Source organism: Gobio gobio (assembly GCF_949357685.1).
Source record: "Gobio gobio genome assembly, chromosome: 7".
In the NCBI taxonomy this organism is placed as follows: Eukaryota; Metazoa; Chordata; class Actinopteri; order Cypriniformes; family Gobionidae; genus Gobio; species Gobio gobio.
This window is the reverse complement of record NC_137103.1, coordinates 46,010,450-46,027,231: the sequence shown is the minus strand read 5'-3', so window position 1 is coordinate 46,027,231 and position 16,782 is coordinate 46,010,450. Positions and strand designations below refer to the sequence as shown.

The 16,782-nt window shown below is 37.0% G+C and overlaps 1 protein-coding gene across 2 annotated transcripts in view; it reads left to right on the top strand.

The window, feature by feature from the left end:
- tfpia (tissue factor pathway inhibitor a) overlaps positions 1-16,782 on the top strand; it is a 1,059,262-nt gene that overhangs the window by 17,989 nt on the left and 1,024,491 nt on the right. For both annotated transcript variants that reach the window (XR_013816822.1, XM_079820916.1), the window contains exons 2-3: positions 8,575-8,778; positions 16,347-16,517. Coding sequence is in view for 1 of the 2 variants with exons in the window: in XM_079820916.1 (XP_079677042.1) it covers positions 8,575-8,778; positions 16,347-16,517 (375 nt within the window). In the remaining variant the exon portion in view is untranslated. The remainder of the gene's footprint in view (positions 1-8,574; positions 8,779-16,346; positions 16,518-16,782) is intronic.

The window sequence follows — 16,782 nt, the reverse complement described above, 5'->3', positions numbered from 1 at the left end:
CATCTTCACTAACAGTGCAAACGTGAGATAGTGAAGAGATTCGTTGAATAAAACGGGAGTCACTGATAAACATGTCACTGATAAACTCTCCTGTTTGATTGACAGCTCCAGCGTGCGCTGCTCAAATGATTGTAAAGGGAGCTTTCTTTTATCGCTTTCTTTATAGAATTTAATCACTGTTAAATAACAGATTATTTTCATCCGACTAAGAGAAACAATGCAAATTGATGTTTAGGCACTGGTCTGATTTACTGACACACAGACAAAGAACATCTGACTACTTGAATCATCACATTTCAGATCAGGCATTATAATGAACACAGTTACTTACATTTTGCATTACTGTTGAGCCCAGGCACTGCACATTAATTGTAATCCTCAACGGCATGTTTATTGCTTTGTAGCTCGATGGTTTAACATTAGTCCTATGTTACATGCACAAATCTGTGGGCGGGGCTAAACAGGCAGTGATGAAGGTGTTGATCTTCTTCTGTTGAGGCAGTGTTTTGTCACACGATGACGTCAAGGTGAGGCATCTGAAATCGATCGTTTGCTGGGCCTGGTGTCTATTAAAGTTTTTATTTGACTAACAAGGAAGTTTTCAGCTCTGAAACTTGCAGGATATTCTTATATTACCATGATCTTTAATATATCAAAAGCTCAAGGGAAAGTTGATTTCTCAATTCATGACCCCTTTAAAAAGGGTAAACATTGTTGTTGCTCTGTGGCACTTTCCAGAAACCAGTTAGAACTCAGTCATTATTGTTGCAGTTCAGTTTAGTGGCAGAAATTACACATTTGACCTTTACGGAGCAATAATTTGATTGTTGTGCAAGGCTGTGTTGTAATATTTATCAAGATAACCAGACAACTCCCAAGAAGTCTCTTATGCTTACCAAGGCTGCGTTTACCTGATCAAAAAATGGAACATTTTGAAATATTACAATTTAAAACAACTGTTTTCTGTTTTGATATATTTTAAAATGGTTTGCTGCTCATTATTATCAATGTTGAAAACTGGTTTGTGGAAACTGGTACCTTTTTTTCAGGAATTCATAGATGAATAGAAATTTCAAAAGAACAGCATTTATTTGAATTTTTTTTGTAACAATATCAATTACATTACTGTCACACACAAGATTTCATGACATGAGAAATAAAAATGTTCTTGATCTTTTGATATATAAGAGGTTTTGTACCATAAAAATCCTGCAAGTTTCATAGCTTAAAACGTCCTCCTCATTATAAACAAAGTAGCCTATTTATTTAACCAAGATCTAAAAACAGCTCATTTGGATATTGGATCGGTGACAGACTGACGGATCTGTGAAATACATTTGCATATGACTGCCTCTAGAGCAAGACAGTCAAATAGTTTCATAGCATCACACCATATGCTCACAAGACAAATGGAAGAGTAAAGGATCGTTTGCTTTGACGAATAATGTTTAAAGTCACCATGAAATCAAAATTGACTTATTTCAGTTTTTTTTTTTTAAATAAATTATTTATCCGTGAATTTGTTGGCCCATATTGATAGGATAGCATCTTGCAGTTGATGGAGATTTGTGGGATGCACATCCAGGGCACGAAGCTCCCGTTCCACCACATCCTAAAGATGCTCTATTGGGTTGAGATCTGGTGACTGTGGGGGCCATTTTAGTACAGTGAACTCATTGTCATGTTCAAGAAACCAATTTGAAATTATTTGAGCTTTGTGACATGGTGCATTATCCTGCTGGAAGTAGCCATCAGAGGATGGGTACATGGTGGTCATAAAAGGATGGACATGGTCAGAAACAATGCTCAGGTAGGCCGTGGCATTTAAACGATACCCAATTGGCACTAAGGGGCCTAAAGTGTGCCAAGAAAACATCCCCCACACCATTACACCACCAGGCATGATGGATCCATGTTCTCATTCTGTTTCAAATTCTGACTCTACCATCTGAATGTCTCAACAGAAATCGAGACTCATCAGACCAGGCAACATTTTTCGAGTCTTCAACTGTCCATTTTTGGTGAGCTCGTGCAAATTGTAGCCTCTTTTTCCTATTTGTAGTGGAGATGAGTGGTACCCGGTGGGGTCTTCTGCTGTTGTAGCCCATCCGCCTCAAGGTTGTGTGTGTTGTGGCTTCACAAATGCTTTGCTGCATACCTCGGTTGTGACGAGTGGTTATTTCAGTCAAAGTTGCTCTTATATCAGCTTGAATCAGTCGGCCCATTCTCCTCTGACCTCTAGCATCAACAAGGCATTTTCGCCCACAGGACTGCCGCATACTGGATGTTTTTCCCTTTTCACACCATTCTTTGTAAACCCTAGAAATGGTTGTGTGTGAAAATCCCAGTAACTGAGCAGATTGTGAAATACTCAGACCGGCCCGTCTGGCACCAACAACCATGCCACGCTCAAAATTGCTTAAATCACCTTTCTTTCCCATTCTGACATTTAGTTTGGAGTTCAGGAGATTGTCTTGACCAGGACCACACCCCTAAATGCATTGAAGCAACTGCCATGTGATTGGTTGATTAGATAATTGAATTATATATATATATATATGTGGTGTATATATATATATATATATATTACACAATATGACTTCTGACTTGTTGCCTGAATCATAATCATACACTTTGTTCGTTCGTTGGCCAGAGGAGAACTGGCACCCCGACTGAGCCTGGTTTCTCCCAAGGTTTTTTTTCTCCATTCTGTCACCTGATGATATTTTGGTTCCTCTGTCGCCTTTGGCTTTTGGCTTGCTTAGTTGGGGACACTAAATATTAAACTATATTACTGATCTGCCTGCATTGACACTATGATAATTGAAATAAGCTGGATGACATCACTGTTTTGTCCAGAGCGGCTGTACAGCCGAATCAAATTCTGTTGCTTTATTTTCCTGTTTAACACTGTGAAGCTGCTTTGAAACAATCTGCATTTTAAAAAGTGCTATATAAATAGTTCTTTCTGGATCTCGAATCTGATTGGCTGAGAGCCTTTTCCAGCCATGCTAAATTCCCCCAGTATCAGCACTGTCCTGTACCATTTCACTGTTTGTATCACTCCGCTTGCGGCGACTGTTATGGTGGTCGAGCAATACCACCATATTTGTTTTACAAATACTACTGTTATGTTGTCACGGAATGTAATTTCAACAGTTTTTTTAGGCGCGAATGTAGTCATATAGACTAGAGCCCTGCGCGGGACTGTTTTCTTCATCCCGCTCCCGCCGAACCCGCCGAATTTCTGACCATTACCGCCCGCTCCCGCAACGTATGTGTTACACTCCCGCCCGCTCCCGCAATATGTATGTCCACTCCCGCCCGCACCCGCAAAACTCTGAGAATTTATTCCCGCACAATAATAGAGATGCATTGATTTTGTGTCTTCTCCCGTCCCGCAGGAAAAAAAAAACACGTATTTGTATTGATATTATTAAAGAGATTCATGGGGTTGTTTGTTTCGTTTCCCTGGCCTGCATGTAAAAAAAAAAAAAAAGACAAATACATTCAAATATAATTTCGTTTTAATCAAAAACTTTGCACATAAAAATAGACTGCTTTGCAAAACAGAAAAACAGATTGAGAAACAAAAAACAGATCCCAATTCGTCGGTCAGTTCCGACGTACGTGACCGACTGAAAGGAAACCTGAGAAAACATGCTTCAACAGAACGTAATTGTGAACACAAAATAGCAAACGGACATTTAGAAACAATCCATTTCCACTCACTAAACTTCTATGTATTGTTTGTCAAAAACACCAAACAGTCAACTTGACCTGCAGGGAGTGCTGAGCGTTTTTGGTGAGGTATGATCAAGTATCTGTATTTGCCAGCTGCGCAATATGTGGATACATATAACGTTATACCGCATGATTTTGCCTACCAAAACAATTGAGAAACTTCTCCAAATGTCAGACTTTCCTTGCTTAGCTTTTGTGCTGTAAATACCTCGTTTAAGGTTCTTTTCTACATCATCTATTGACATCTTCTCCATCATGTCGTTAGGCAACCTCCCTATCCCGCCGATTCCCGCTGTGTTTTTTTTAGCCGCCCATTCCCGCCCGCAGCAAAATTCAAACCGCCCGCTCCCGCGAGATTTACGTTGGGTCCCGCGGGACCCGGCGGGACTCAATCCCAATGCAGCCCTCTAATTTAGACCTCAAATATGTGACTCGTATATAAACATAGCACCTATTTTACCATTTGATTAGACGCTTTCGCAGATGTGAGCTCCAGGCTGTCTGCGGCCACTCAGCACTCATGTACCCGCAGAGAACAGCTTCATCTCAGCCAGTACTTCGGGAATTTGTCGCTGGCTTGTATGTGGATAGTTAAACATGATATATAATTAATTTGGGGTATATCACATGGGTAATATTTGATGTTATCAATTAGGGATGCCACAATTCTCAATATAATATTGAACCATTCGGTACGGCATTCACGGTTCAATACGCACTTGTGAATTGCGTTTTTTTCGGTTTCGCTTTTAATTAATTATTTTTCTACAAATTCTATAATTTGCCTCCATCCCAATACTGAACAACGCGACATACATTCACATCAGACGTTAGTGGTAGAGTTATCACTGCCGTGCTGATATACAGCCAAATCGCACGGCTACGAGTGTAATATTGCTCATATATACTCTATATAGGTGAATGTTCCCACCTGAGTGACTGTTCCCTTAGACTTTGGACTCTATCTGCTGTTTAAATCTGAAGTATGACTCAGACAGGTAAAATCATACCCTCTAACTAGGAAACTTCTCTTTTTTTGACTAGTGTCTAACACACACATCTGTACCAGTGATATTATTTCTGACAAATCAGAGAAGAGTAAAGTATTATGTAACAATGAAAAGGGGCTGAATTTAAAACTGACTCACTGGTTACTAATTTACAAATGCCAAATACTTTGCCACTCATCCTAAAGTGGCATTGTGCTACACTCGATCCGCTGCTGACGGTATTATTAATCACTGTGTTATTGCTCAAGTAACTAACAGCAAACCCTGAGCAGACATGACACGTTGGCACCTGTAAACAGATATTTACATGCATTGTGCTTTCCTTCAGACTGAGAGTTCCTGAATGTTTTACTCTTTTCAGATACGGACCGATGTGCTGAATTCCAGCTTGTGATAAAATCAACACACTCTTTAAAACAGGCATAAAAACAAGAAAGGGCTGAGTCTCAACATGGGGCAACCTGTCCAAGCTCAGCATTGGCAATGAGTTTGGCAAAGCACCAGTTTTGGGTTGTTCGGACCACTATCCAAATTGAGGTGTGTTGAGGCTGAAGCCAAGCAGAACAGACAATTTGTGCTGGCCTAAAAAAAGCAGCTGGCAGTTGAATATTTAACAGCTATTCATGTCCATTTTTTCATTATAAGCATACATTTTGGGGGGAATTCTGCAGGTCCAGCCAGCAAAAACCTTTTTATGAGACACTAGAATGCATATTTAAATATAGTACATTTAAAAACAGTTCCATTGTAAAGGACCTACATAACCTTGTTGTCTTAAAAAAGCTGTTGTATCCATGGCAATGGAGAGAAAAAAACAGGTCCTCTGGAATTCTAGCTCACATAATTAATGTAATTATCTTGTTCAGAATTTTTTTAAATATAGAAAGCAATAAAATAATAATAAAATCCAAGCTGTGCTGGACATTTTAAATTTTTATGATAAGAATTTTTTGGATGTTAGTATGTACAGTAGCTCCAAGAAAAGAAAAATTATAAATTAAATCTATATATAGACTTTCACTTACATCTCCTGCTTCTTTTTTGTTTTTTACCTCGCGTGTTTCAACAATTTCAACAGTGTCTCATTCTCAAAACCCCAAATTCTGTGAAAAGTCTTCAACGATCAAATCACACTATCATTCATAATTTTGGGTACTTAAAGCTGCAGTCCGTAACTTTTTGCACTCTAGCGGTTAATAAACAGAACTGCATGCGTATTGCAGAAGAACATTGCAGCCGGAGCTACTTCTCTCTGTTTATGTCTATGTCTCTCTGTGCTCCTCCGCAGCGGTTCCTACCAGACCGGTCTGAAATAGTCCCAATATAAACACTTATTATAAGTGTACCATAATGATTCAGGGTAAGACAAAAACACGGTTTGGAAAATGGATTCATGTTGTACATTATCATTATATAATTTTGTAAATCTTGAACACAAAAAAAGTAACGGACAGCAAGCTAACCTGCACCCCTATTTTTGAGAATTTTCTGAAAACGACACACCCAAATAAAAATGTCTGCAGCTCTTAAAGGGTTATTTCACCCAAAAATGAAAATTCTGTCATTAATTACTCACCCTCATGTCGTTCGACACCCGTAAGACCTCCGTTCATATTCGGAACACAAATTAAGATATTTTTGTTGAAAGCTGATGGCTGAGAAAGGCTTCAGATAGGCCTCCATTGGCATTCAGTACATTTACACTCCCAAGATCCATAAAAGGCACTTAAAACGTTGTTACAAAGTCCATCTCACCACAGTGACTCTACAATAATTTTACGATGCGGCGACAATAGTTTTTGTGCGCAAAAAAAAAATCAAAATAACATCTTTATCCAACTTGTTCTTGTCTTCCGTGTGTGCCTCCACGACGCATGCGCGAGAATATGACGCAGATCCGGCGTTCGGACAGATGACCCAGAAGCGATTTGTTTACAATCAGAGGAAGACGCGCGTATCTAAGCTGTTGAATTCTACATTGATCGTGCTTTAGGTCTCGGCGTAGTTCTCAAAATGGGGTTAGAGTGTGCATTTCATGGATTCCCGAACCCCGGCGCTACGTCATATTCTCGCGCATGTGTCGTGGAGGCAGACAAGAACAAGTTGGATAAAGGTGTTATTTAGATTTTTTTTTGCGCACAAAAACTATTGTGAATTTGTGACTATTTGTAAAACTATTTGTGAATATGAATGAAGACTTTTGAATGAATTAAATTGCGCAAGATGACGCCTTTTGATTGGTTATTACATCCATCCATCAAAACTTTGCTGGCAAGGCATTGGCTGCAATATAATATTTTGTATAAAACAAAAGTAGATAAAAGTACAACCACGCCCAACTCACGTCAACCTCCCCGCCCACGATCCGGTACGGGTTAAGTAAAAAAAAAAAAAAAAATTTTATTCAACAATCATGCAATAAATTGATCAAAAGTGACAGTAAATACATCTATAACGTTACAAAAGATTTCTATTTCAAATAAACTTGTCCTTTTCAACTTTCTATTCATCAAAGAATCCTGAAAACAAATCATGGTTTCCCAAAATATTAAGCAGCACAAAGTTCAACATTGATAATAATAAGAAATGTTCTTAAGCACCAAATCAGCATATTAGAATGAATTTCTGAAGATCGTGTGACAAGTTTACAGAACGGAGCTAGCTGAATCATGTGTTTTTGATGAATTGTAAGGTTTGGTTAGCTTGATAAATACTTAGCCTTCAAAAGAAAAACGTTACAAAATCTTATAAAAAAAATTCCAAAGACCCAAACATTTGAACAGTAGTGTATGTGAGCCATGAAAAATGTCTGTTTTGTCAGTGTATAGAAACATATATTTCTGTAAATGTATTTGATTTTCAGATGCTTTCTTCCTGTTCTCAGATTTTAGTCAATTTCATTAGTTTGACTGTAGCCAAGCTAACTGGCCTTCTTCGATTTTGAAGTTTGTGTTGTGTTATGCAATCTTTACATTTGCGTTGGCAAACCGAGCCATCAGTGAAAACTCATGTGAGGATTTTCTATGAGTGACTTAGTGTTTTTCTTCTCCGTCTGGATTAGATGATTATGCAAATAAGAATATTGATGCCTTTGTTGTTTTCTACAATGGTAAATCCATCACACTATGGGGTGTGCGTTTCCTGCTTTTGTGCAGGCAAGAATTTTATCCAGAGCATGTAGAATACCTCAGCAGAACTCTCTCCAACCCGAAGGCAGTGTTGAGAGAGTATTTTGAGAGCAGTAGGGAGATGAACATCAGGATGTGACAGGATAAGTGATCCAACCGCCCGCAGGATGTTGTCATTCAAGTCCAAGACCATCTGTTACTTTAGTTTGTGGCACTTTGGATTCAGTCCTTGTTGTGTGAACAGGAAGGACCACTGAGTTCACTTTACCCAGCACGCTCTTAGAACAGACTAATACGGTTGATTCTTCGTAGGGATTAAGACCCTATTTCTGGGCAAAAAAAATTGATTTAAACCATCCAAATTTATATTCAAGAAAGAGCGTTTTATCATCCTTGTTGGCTTGAGAGTGGAATAGTGTAGGAGGTTCATCCTGATTTACCAAAGCGTTAAACACCAAGGGCAAAGTTGTGATATCCCTAAAATCTACAGACTGTCATGTCAATGAGATCTCTTTAAGCAAGGGTGCCGACTCTATTAAAAGTATAGTATGGTTGCTTTCCAATGCCAGCAAACTCTTCCACCCCCTATAAAGCCTTAGGTGAAAGCTTATAGATGGCTTAAATTTACCACGCAGAGTTTTGTCAATTATGTACAGAGCAAATTATAACTTCTGGCTTTCTTCCACCCACAGCAGATGGAGTGAGGTCTGAACTCCACATATTCCATCACTCATGCGCCCTGAAGAAAGACGAAGGGCCGTGCAAGGCAATAAAGGACAGGTTCTACTTTGACATTGACACAGGTCGCTGTGAACGCTTTGAATACGGAGGCTGTCAAGGCAATGCTAACAATTTTGAGACTCAGCAGGAGTGTGAGGAAATGTGTCTTGTGAAAGGTATGGCAATCTTTACCTTACTCTTCATTGACGAATAACCATTAAAATCGATACAATTTTTTATTTTTTTTTCCTCCTTCTAGGAAGTGGCATAAAATAACCTTTTCAGATTCAATGCATCTTTCAGAATATGTTAGTCCTTTTCCATTTTTGCTCAGTATATTGGATGGCCTGACCCAGGCTCATATGTCATGACAGTATTCCACACACCTATAATATAAACAGCATTCCAGATAAGCCTATCTTGGGTTAAATAAAAGCAAAGATTACTAATACAGAATAAAGTAATAAGTTACGAGAGGCTGTGCTTTATTGTGAGTGAGTCAAAGATAGAGTAATGCTCAGCAGAGTATATACTCACAATATAACTCAGCTTTGAGGGTTTTATTGCTTTTATGAAACGCCTACTACAGAAAAAATATTTAGGAAATGCATTATTTTTAATAATGTAATTAACTAACTCCATATCCAATGAGTTCCAAAAGTATTAAAGTACTAGTGAAAGTGCTTCTGTTTTGCATTTTTCAGTTACACTTTATTTTAAGGTGTCATTGTTATGCATTTAAGTACGGAGTAATTTTAATTAATAACATGTACTTACTATAGGGTTAAGGTTAGGAATAGGATTGGTTTTAGAGTTAGTTGCATGTAATTATGCATAATTTACTGTTATTACTACAGTAAGTACTTGTAATGTGTAACAAGGACACTGTAAAATAAAGTGTTGTTACTGTTCACTAAAACTATAAAATATAAATATTAAATGATTAAATGCCTTTGTATCTAAAACTGAAGTACTAAAACTGAAATAAAAATGTATTAAAGCTATATAGTTATTTTTAAAAAATCTAATGAAAATGACAAACACATAAAAATTAATAAAGAATGAACTAAAAGTAAAACTGAAAGTATAATAAAAATAAAAGCTAAATAATACTATAATACATACTACTAAAATAAGTTTTCTAATTTAATCTTTTTTTGCTATCAGCATAACAACTTGACTGGAAAGTTGACTTTAATATGAATTAATATGAATTTCAGAATGTAGTTTTTTCCCTTCAAAATGAAATTTTCTTTTTAAATCACCCTGTAGTCAATAATTGTATCCCTTAAATTTCATCTTTGATCACCAAAATGACATTTAAAAGTAAAAAAAAAAAAATTATGAATAACTCTACACCCTTGCTTCATTTAGTATATGCAGACCCATGAATATGCAAATGAGCCCCGCCTCCACTCACTCACACCAGCTCAGAGATCCACTCGCTCAACTTGACTGTAGTTTCACAATAGTATCGCTCTTTACAATGTCGGACACATAACGGTAATTAATATGATTAGCCTTTTGCTTCTTTGCATTGAAGGGGTTTGGTTACAAAGTAGTTTGTGACGTAAGAAACACCGGCGATTTCAAACCGCGTTTTTGGTTCACTGCAGTTTAAAGGAGAAAATATTCATCAATGGTGTTGACATGAATTTGCACAGTTTGTCTTAAAGCATATTTAAAACACCACAGAGACATATAAACAACATTAAGAACTTGATTTTCACCAAATGGGACATTTTTTTTAACTTTATCTCAGAGTTTTGGACCCCAGTGTAGGGGGTAAACAATAACCAAAGTTTAGTTTAAAAAACACATTAGTTTAAGGGTGCAGCACAGTGAGAGAGATGTTGCACGTCATATCTGTACTTTACTACGTCTGGAATGCTGTATTGACCAATCAGCATCTACAACCGGAACTATTCATTTTATAATCATAGATATAATAGGCATTCCACCACAACACATACTTTTATGGGAACAGTGAAGAGTTCACAGGGAGTCAGGGAGTCGTTCCCAACGAATCATTAACATCCCATAAAAAACAATAATGTAATGCATTGGTGCGGTACTACAATTATGGTTTAGTGTGGAAGTGTCATGATTATCAACTACTGTATATTCTTTTGTAGAGGGCATGACAGATACTAAAAAATATAAAATATAAAAATATATAAAAAAATACTGAGACTAATAGCAGAATAGCAGTTGTTTAGTTCAAAAACATAGACATTGCGTATGTTCCCAATCCCAACATACACATGTTTATGTTGGGAAGCCATACATGGAGTAATGCATTATTGTAGTCCTTCAAAGCAATGCTTTGATGAATACAAATAATTCTAATGCTAGGAAAAGCAAACAAACCAACTATTAAATTACGTTTCATCTTCAATATTGGCATTCAATTAGTATACCGTATAAAGGCAGAAATGGAGATTACTTGAGTACAAAGAGTCCAGTTCATGGCAATAAGGCAAGGCCGAGATGAGGGAGATACCATTTAAAACAATCTGATTATTTCTGCAAGAATAGTCAAGAATTCTGGGTCCTTTCCAATTAAAAAGAGGACAAATGTACGGTTCACAGTAAAGCCAAGCCACATTGGATTATTTACAGCACTTGGGTGAGTCATATCTCATTATGCTTTCCAGTGGGGGTCATTGTGAATTGGACAGGCCCCTGCAACGTTGCCTCCTGTGAGAATCATCATAATAATCAGCACAAAACAGACTACTAAACAAGCCTCAGTCCCATCACAGAGTGGGGAAAACAGAAACTTTGCAGCTCATTTGGACAAACACCTCCAAGGACATGAGCACTCATAAATGCCTGCAAAGTATTGCCAAAGATCCCCCATGGAGGCAGAAGAGGAAATTGACTGCTGTGTTTGGATTCATTTCTTCTGCTCGCTTCACCACATGCCCGTGTTTATTTTCAGCTCTGCCAAGTCAGTTTCTAATGTCTGTGGCCACCAAACTTGCTTTTCTGGTAATAGAGGGAACGTTTTAACCCTTCAAACATAGCAACCCTTCTAACATAACATCTGGTCTTCAATGAACCAAAGAGGATTCATGTCACACAAGCTCTGATGTTAACACCATCCTAAACTCTTCTTTAAAATTAAATGTTCCAAAAAGGTGATTTTGCAGCGATGGCGGAGAAGAACCATTTTTGGTTCCCCAAAGAACCTTTTAAGTGAACGTTTTTCTCGGTGTAAAGAACTATTTAATAATTTAAAGACACTTTTTCCACTATAAAGAACCTTTTGTGTAATGTAAAGGTTCCATGGATGTTAAAGGTTTTCATAGAACCATAGATGGCAATAAAGAACCTACATTTTTAAGAGTGTATCTGTATGTACTTAAAATCTCCTCCTCCTCTCACTTTTCTGCATTGCAACTCTGCATTGCAGTATTTTGTCTCTTGCTTGTGATGCTATTTGTAAGTCGCTTTGGATAAAAGCATCTTCTAAATGAAAAGGGAACAATTAAATGAGTCCACACTTTTAGCATTTAATTGCATTCTCACTTTTAAAAATTCAGATTCAAAGGGAATCACTGAGCATATGGAACTAACATCAAATAATAAACCACTGTGAGAAATGAATGATGAATGTCTCCATCTAGTGAATCTAATTATCAGTGCACTTTAAAGAGTGGTTTGTTTTTGCTTTTGTATGTACAGAATGAGACGGAAAGAGACATAAGGGGAGATGACCCAGTATCATTACACATATTTCTTTTAAAATATAGCCTTGTTTCACAGACAGGGCTTAGCTTTAGCCAGGATAAGACCTTAGTTCAATTAAGACATTTAAGTAGATTTTAGAAACGTGCCTTAGAAGAAAAAAAAAACATTACTGGTGTACATCTTGAGACAAAACACTGGCAGTGACATATTTTAAGATGCTTTCAGTCAAAACAGCTCAAATATACATTTAATATTTTGCCTTGTCTGTGAAACTGGGGTTGTGTGTAATTTCTGTGCCTCTAGTGTTTATAAACAGAATTGCAATCTGTTTGTTTGAGCCAAGAAGGTCTATTATCCTTCCATAGTATTTATATTACACACACATATATTACACACAAGTCCTGTCCTTGTGAGTAAATGACACGCAGTGAGAGACACAGCTAGTTATCAATGCAGTCTCCTTTCCTAAATAGCACCCAAGAGGCTATGCAAAAGAACAGCACTTTTGAATTATTCATTTTGGTAAGTGTATTAAATGCAGCCCATCTGCACTTCTCTGTGCTAGAAGTAGAAGAATATTGACTGTGACTATTTCAAATTGCATAATCCATTTGTAGCATTCATATTCAGTTAATTTTATTCAGTTTATTAAGTGTCCTTGTGAATGTGAACTTTTGATTAACGCTGTATGCGAGTGGTCATTTGCTAAGCTTAATTAGCATTCCTCCACCGCTCTCGGTCAGGACAACTGTCTGGGACGTAGAGTATCAGAACACAGGATCTAATGCAGTGAGTTTAGCTGCTGACTGATGAATTCTCCCACTTCATCATGTACAGCAGTGCGGAAATTGCATAAGGTGTATGTATGCTACGTGATGTGTGTTACTTGTTATTTAGCTTGCAAGTTTTATCTACAGAAACTTGCAGTATTCAAATGAGTGGGATAATCCACCTTTTGGCCATCTTGGCAACACCGTAGTCATGCAAGTAAAATCTGACAACAACAGTATCTTAAAGGGATAGTTTACCTAAACATTTATTTTCTCATTATTTACTCACTCTTACTCTCGTTTCAATCACGTAAGACTTTATTTCTTCTGCAACACACACGCACACAATATATATGCATATGTACACATACATACATATATATATATATATATATATATATATATATATATACATATATATATATATATATATATATATATATACATATACATATATATATACACATATATACATATATACATATATACATATATACATATATACATATATACATATACACATATACACATATATACATATATACATATATACATATATACATATACACATATACACATATATACATATATACATATATACATATATACATATACACATATATACATATATACATATATACATATATACATATATACATATATACATATACACATATACACATATATACATATATACATATATACATATATACATATACACATATATACATATATACATATATACATATATACATATACACATATACACATATACACATATATACATATATACATATATACATATATACATATATACATATATATATATATATATATATATAATATACACACACCAATCAGGCATAACATTATGACCAGGTGACAGGTGAAGTGAATAACGCTGATTATCTATTCATCACAGCACCTGTTAGTGGGTGGGATATATTAGGCAGCAAGTGAACATTTTATCCTAAAAGTTGATGTGTTAGAAGCAGGAAAAATGGGCAAGCGTAAGGATTTGAGCGAGTTTGACGAGGGCCAAATTGTGATGGTCAGATGACTGGGTCAGAGCATCTCCAAAACTGCAGCTCTTGTGGAGTGTTCCTGGTCTGCAGTGGTCAGTATCTATCTATCAGTATCCCTGCTGACCCCTGAATCACATTTTCTTTTACATGACGTGGATGGCTGGGCACATGGCACCAGAATCCACTATGGGAAGAAGGCAAGCCGGCGGAGGCAGTGTGATGCTATGGGGAATGTTCTGCAAGGAAACCTTGAGTCCTGCCATCCATGTGGATGTTACTTTGACACGTACCAACTACCTAAGCATTTTTGCAGACCATGTACACCCTTTCTTGGAAACTGTATTCTCTGGTGACTGTGGCCTCTTTCAGCAGGATAATGTGCCTGCCACAAAGCAAAAATGGTTCAGGAATGGCTTGAGGAGCAGAACAACTGTTGACTTGGCCTCTAAATTCCCCAGATCTCCATCCAATCGAGCATCTGTGGGATGTGCTGAACAAACAAGTCCGATCCATGGAGGCCCCTCCTCAGAACTTACAGGACAACTTGCTAACATATTCGTGCCAGATACCACAGCACACCTTCAGGGGTCTAGTGGAGTCCATGCCTCGACAGTTCAGGGCCGTTGGCAGCAAAGGGGGGACCAAAACAATATTAGGTCATAATGTTATGCCTGATCTGTGTAGGGGTGTAACGGTACACGTATTCATACCAAACTGTTTCGGTACAGGGCTTTCGGTTCGGTGCGCGCGTTCGGTTTCCGAATGCAATCGTTAACAGTTAACAGTAGGCTTGTTTTAAGCGCGGAACACACTTCAATCCGAGTTCCCACACGAACATATTAACATCTGAAGGTATGTTGAGGATACATTACAACTTACGGTCACGTATCATATGTGGTGTAATCGCTCAATCAGTGTTTCAACGGCAGAAAGACCTCAATAAAACAGCTTGTAAACTAAACAATGTCATGTAACGTTAGCATCACATTTACCTCAGGCAGTCATTCAGTGTCCACAGAATTTTATTCACTAGAGAAATCAACTCTTTCACTAAATATATGCACCATATTAGCCTATATATTCATTATATTCTACTTAACCTGTTAGTGTATCTTGATTATTTCATGTATGTTTAAATAAACCTGTCATGAAACTGACAGACACTTTGTAGGCTATAAATTATTATGTTTCAACAACAAATTGGAGAAAAAATATATTTTATAATTAGATTTAGAAGTTATTGCAAAAACTGCCTTATGGTGAAGTTTACATGTTTGCGCACTGTGTTATTTGAGTGTTGATTATTATACCTAAAAATAAATAGCAACTGAATTTAGGCTAATAGTTTGGGCTCTGTTGTTTTTATATATATATATACACACACACACACACACACACACACACACACACACACACACACACACACACACACACACACACACACACACACACACACACACACAGTTGTTGTTTTTTACTCATTGTATGGACTAAAACATTTTTAAGATTATCTTTTTTATTTTCTGCATACTCAGAGATTTTGCCATTTTGACCATAATCACATTTTAACCACTTTAAGCAGTAAGTGACACTGCAATTAACATTGAATTATATCCAAAAGCAGCAACCAGCTTCAATCTGTATGGTCACTATGTGAAGTTTATAATAGGTTTGTGCAACTGATCGTTCCTTCTAAATCTGATTTATCCGAAAGAAGAGAGAAAAACAAAATTCCCCGATGATTTCTCCCAGCTGATTGGATTAAAGCTGCCTTTCTCAATGATGAATTGCCACTTAAGTGAAATATTTTAATTAGCAGCAGCCATAAATATATTCTGCATTACAGGGCAAAAACGTGGCAGGAAATTAAGTGATTTTTTTAATCTGTGGAACTTTGGAATCCAGCCATTAATTTATCAACAGGGTATGTGCTGTAGATGGAGCTAAAATATATCAATCACTCCGGCCTGTCTGTGGCTTATGGCCAGGGGATATGTTGAGGAAACGGTCACACTGGTTCTGCTGTAAGCCGCTGCTTTAATATTCAATTCCAATATCTGTCTAGATTAGTCATGAAACACTCAATATCTATATCTGTTGTGGAAATATTTCCTATATTTTTATGTTTCTTGCAAAAATGATTTTTATATGTGGTTGCCTAACACTTTCTAAGACTAAAGTTGATGAAAATGTAGCTTTAAATAAAGAATCACATGATTTATGGTCTGTCCCATCTTTTTGTTTTTTTTTTAGAGGAAAAGAGTCCATGTCATCTGGAGGATGAGCCGGGGCCATGTCGAGGAATGGTGCCTCGCTATTTTTTTGATTTCAAGAGCAAGGAATGCAAACGATTCTTTTATGGTGGCTGCTTTGGGAATGCCAACAACTTCAAGACCACAAAAGAATGCCTTGAGAAATGTCTACGTATGTACCAGCAACAAAACATTTCTCTTCTCTGCAATTTTCAATAATAACATTGTTTTTGTACAAGCCCTGTAATTATAATCATCTGCATGACAAAGGTTACAGCCCTTTGGTATTCTGATTTCAGTAACCTTCATTCCATAATACAATTAGCACTTTTATTTAGACTCAAATTCAGCGTGTTGCATTCTATTTTTTAGCAGTAATTTTAACAGTCAAGGTCAGCGCAGAACTGCAAATGTAGAAAAACATATCTTAGACCAGA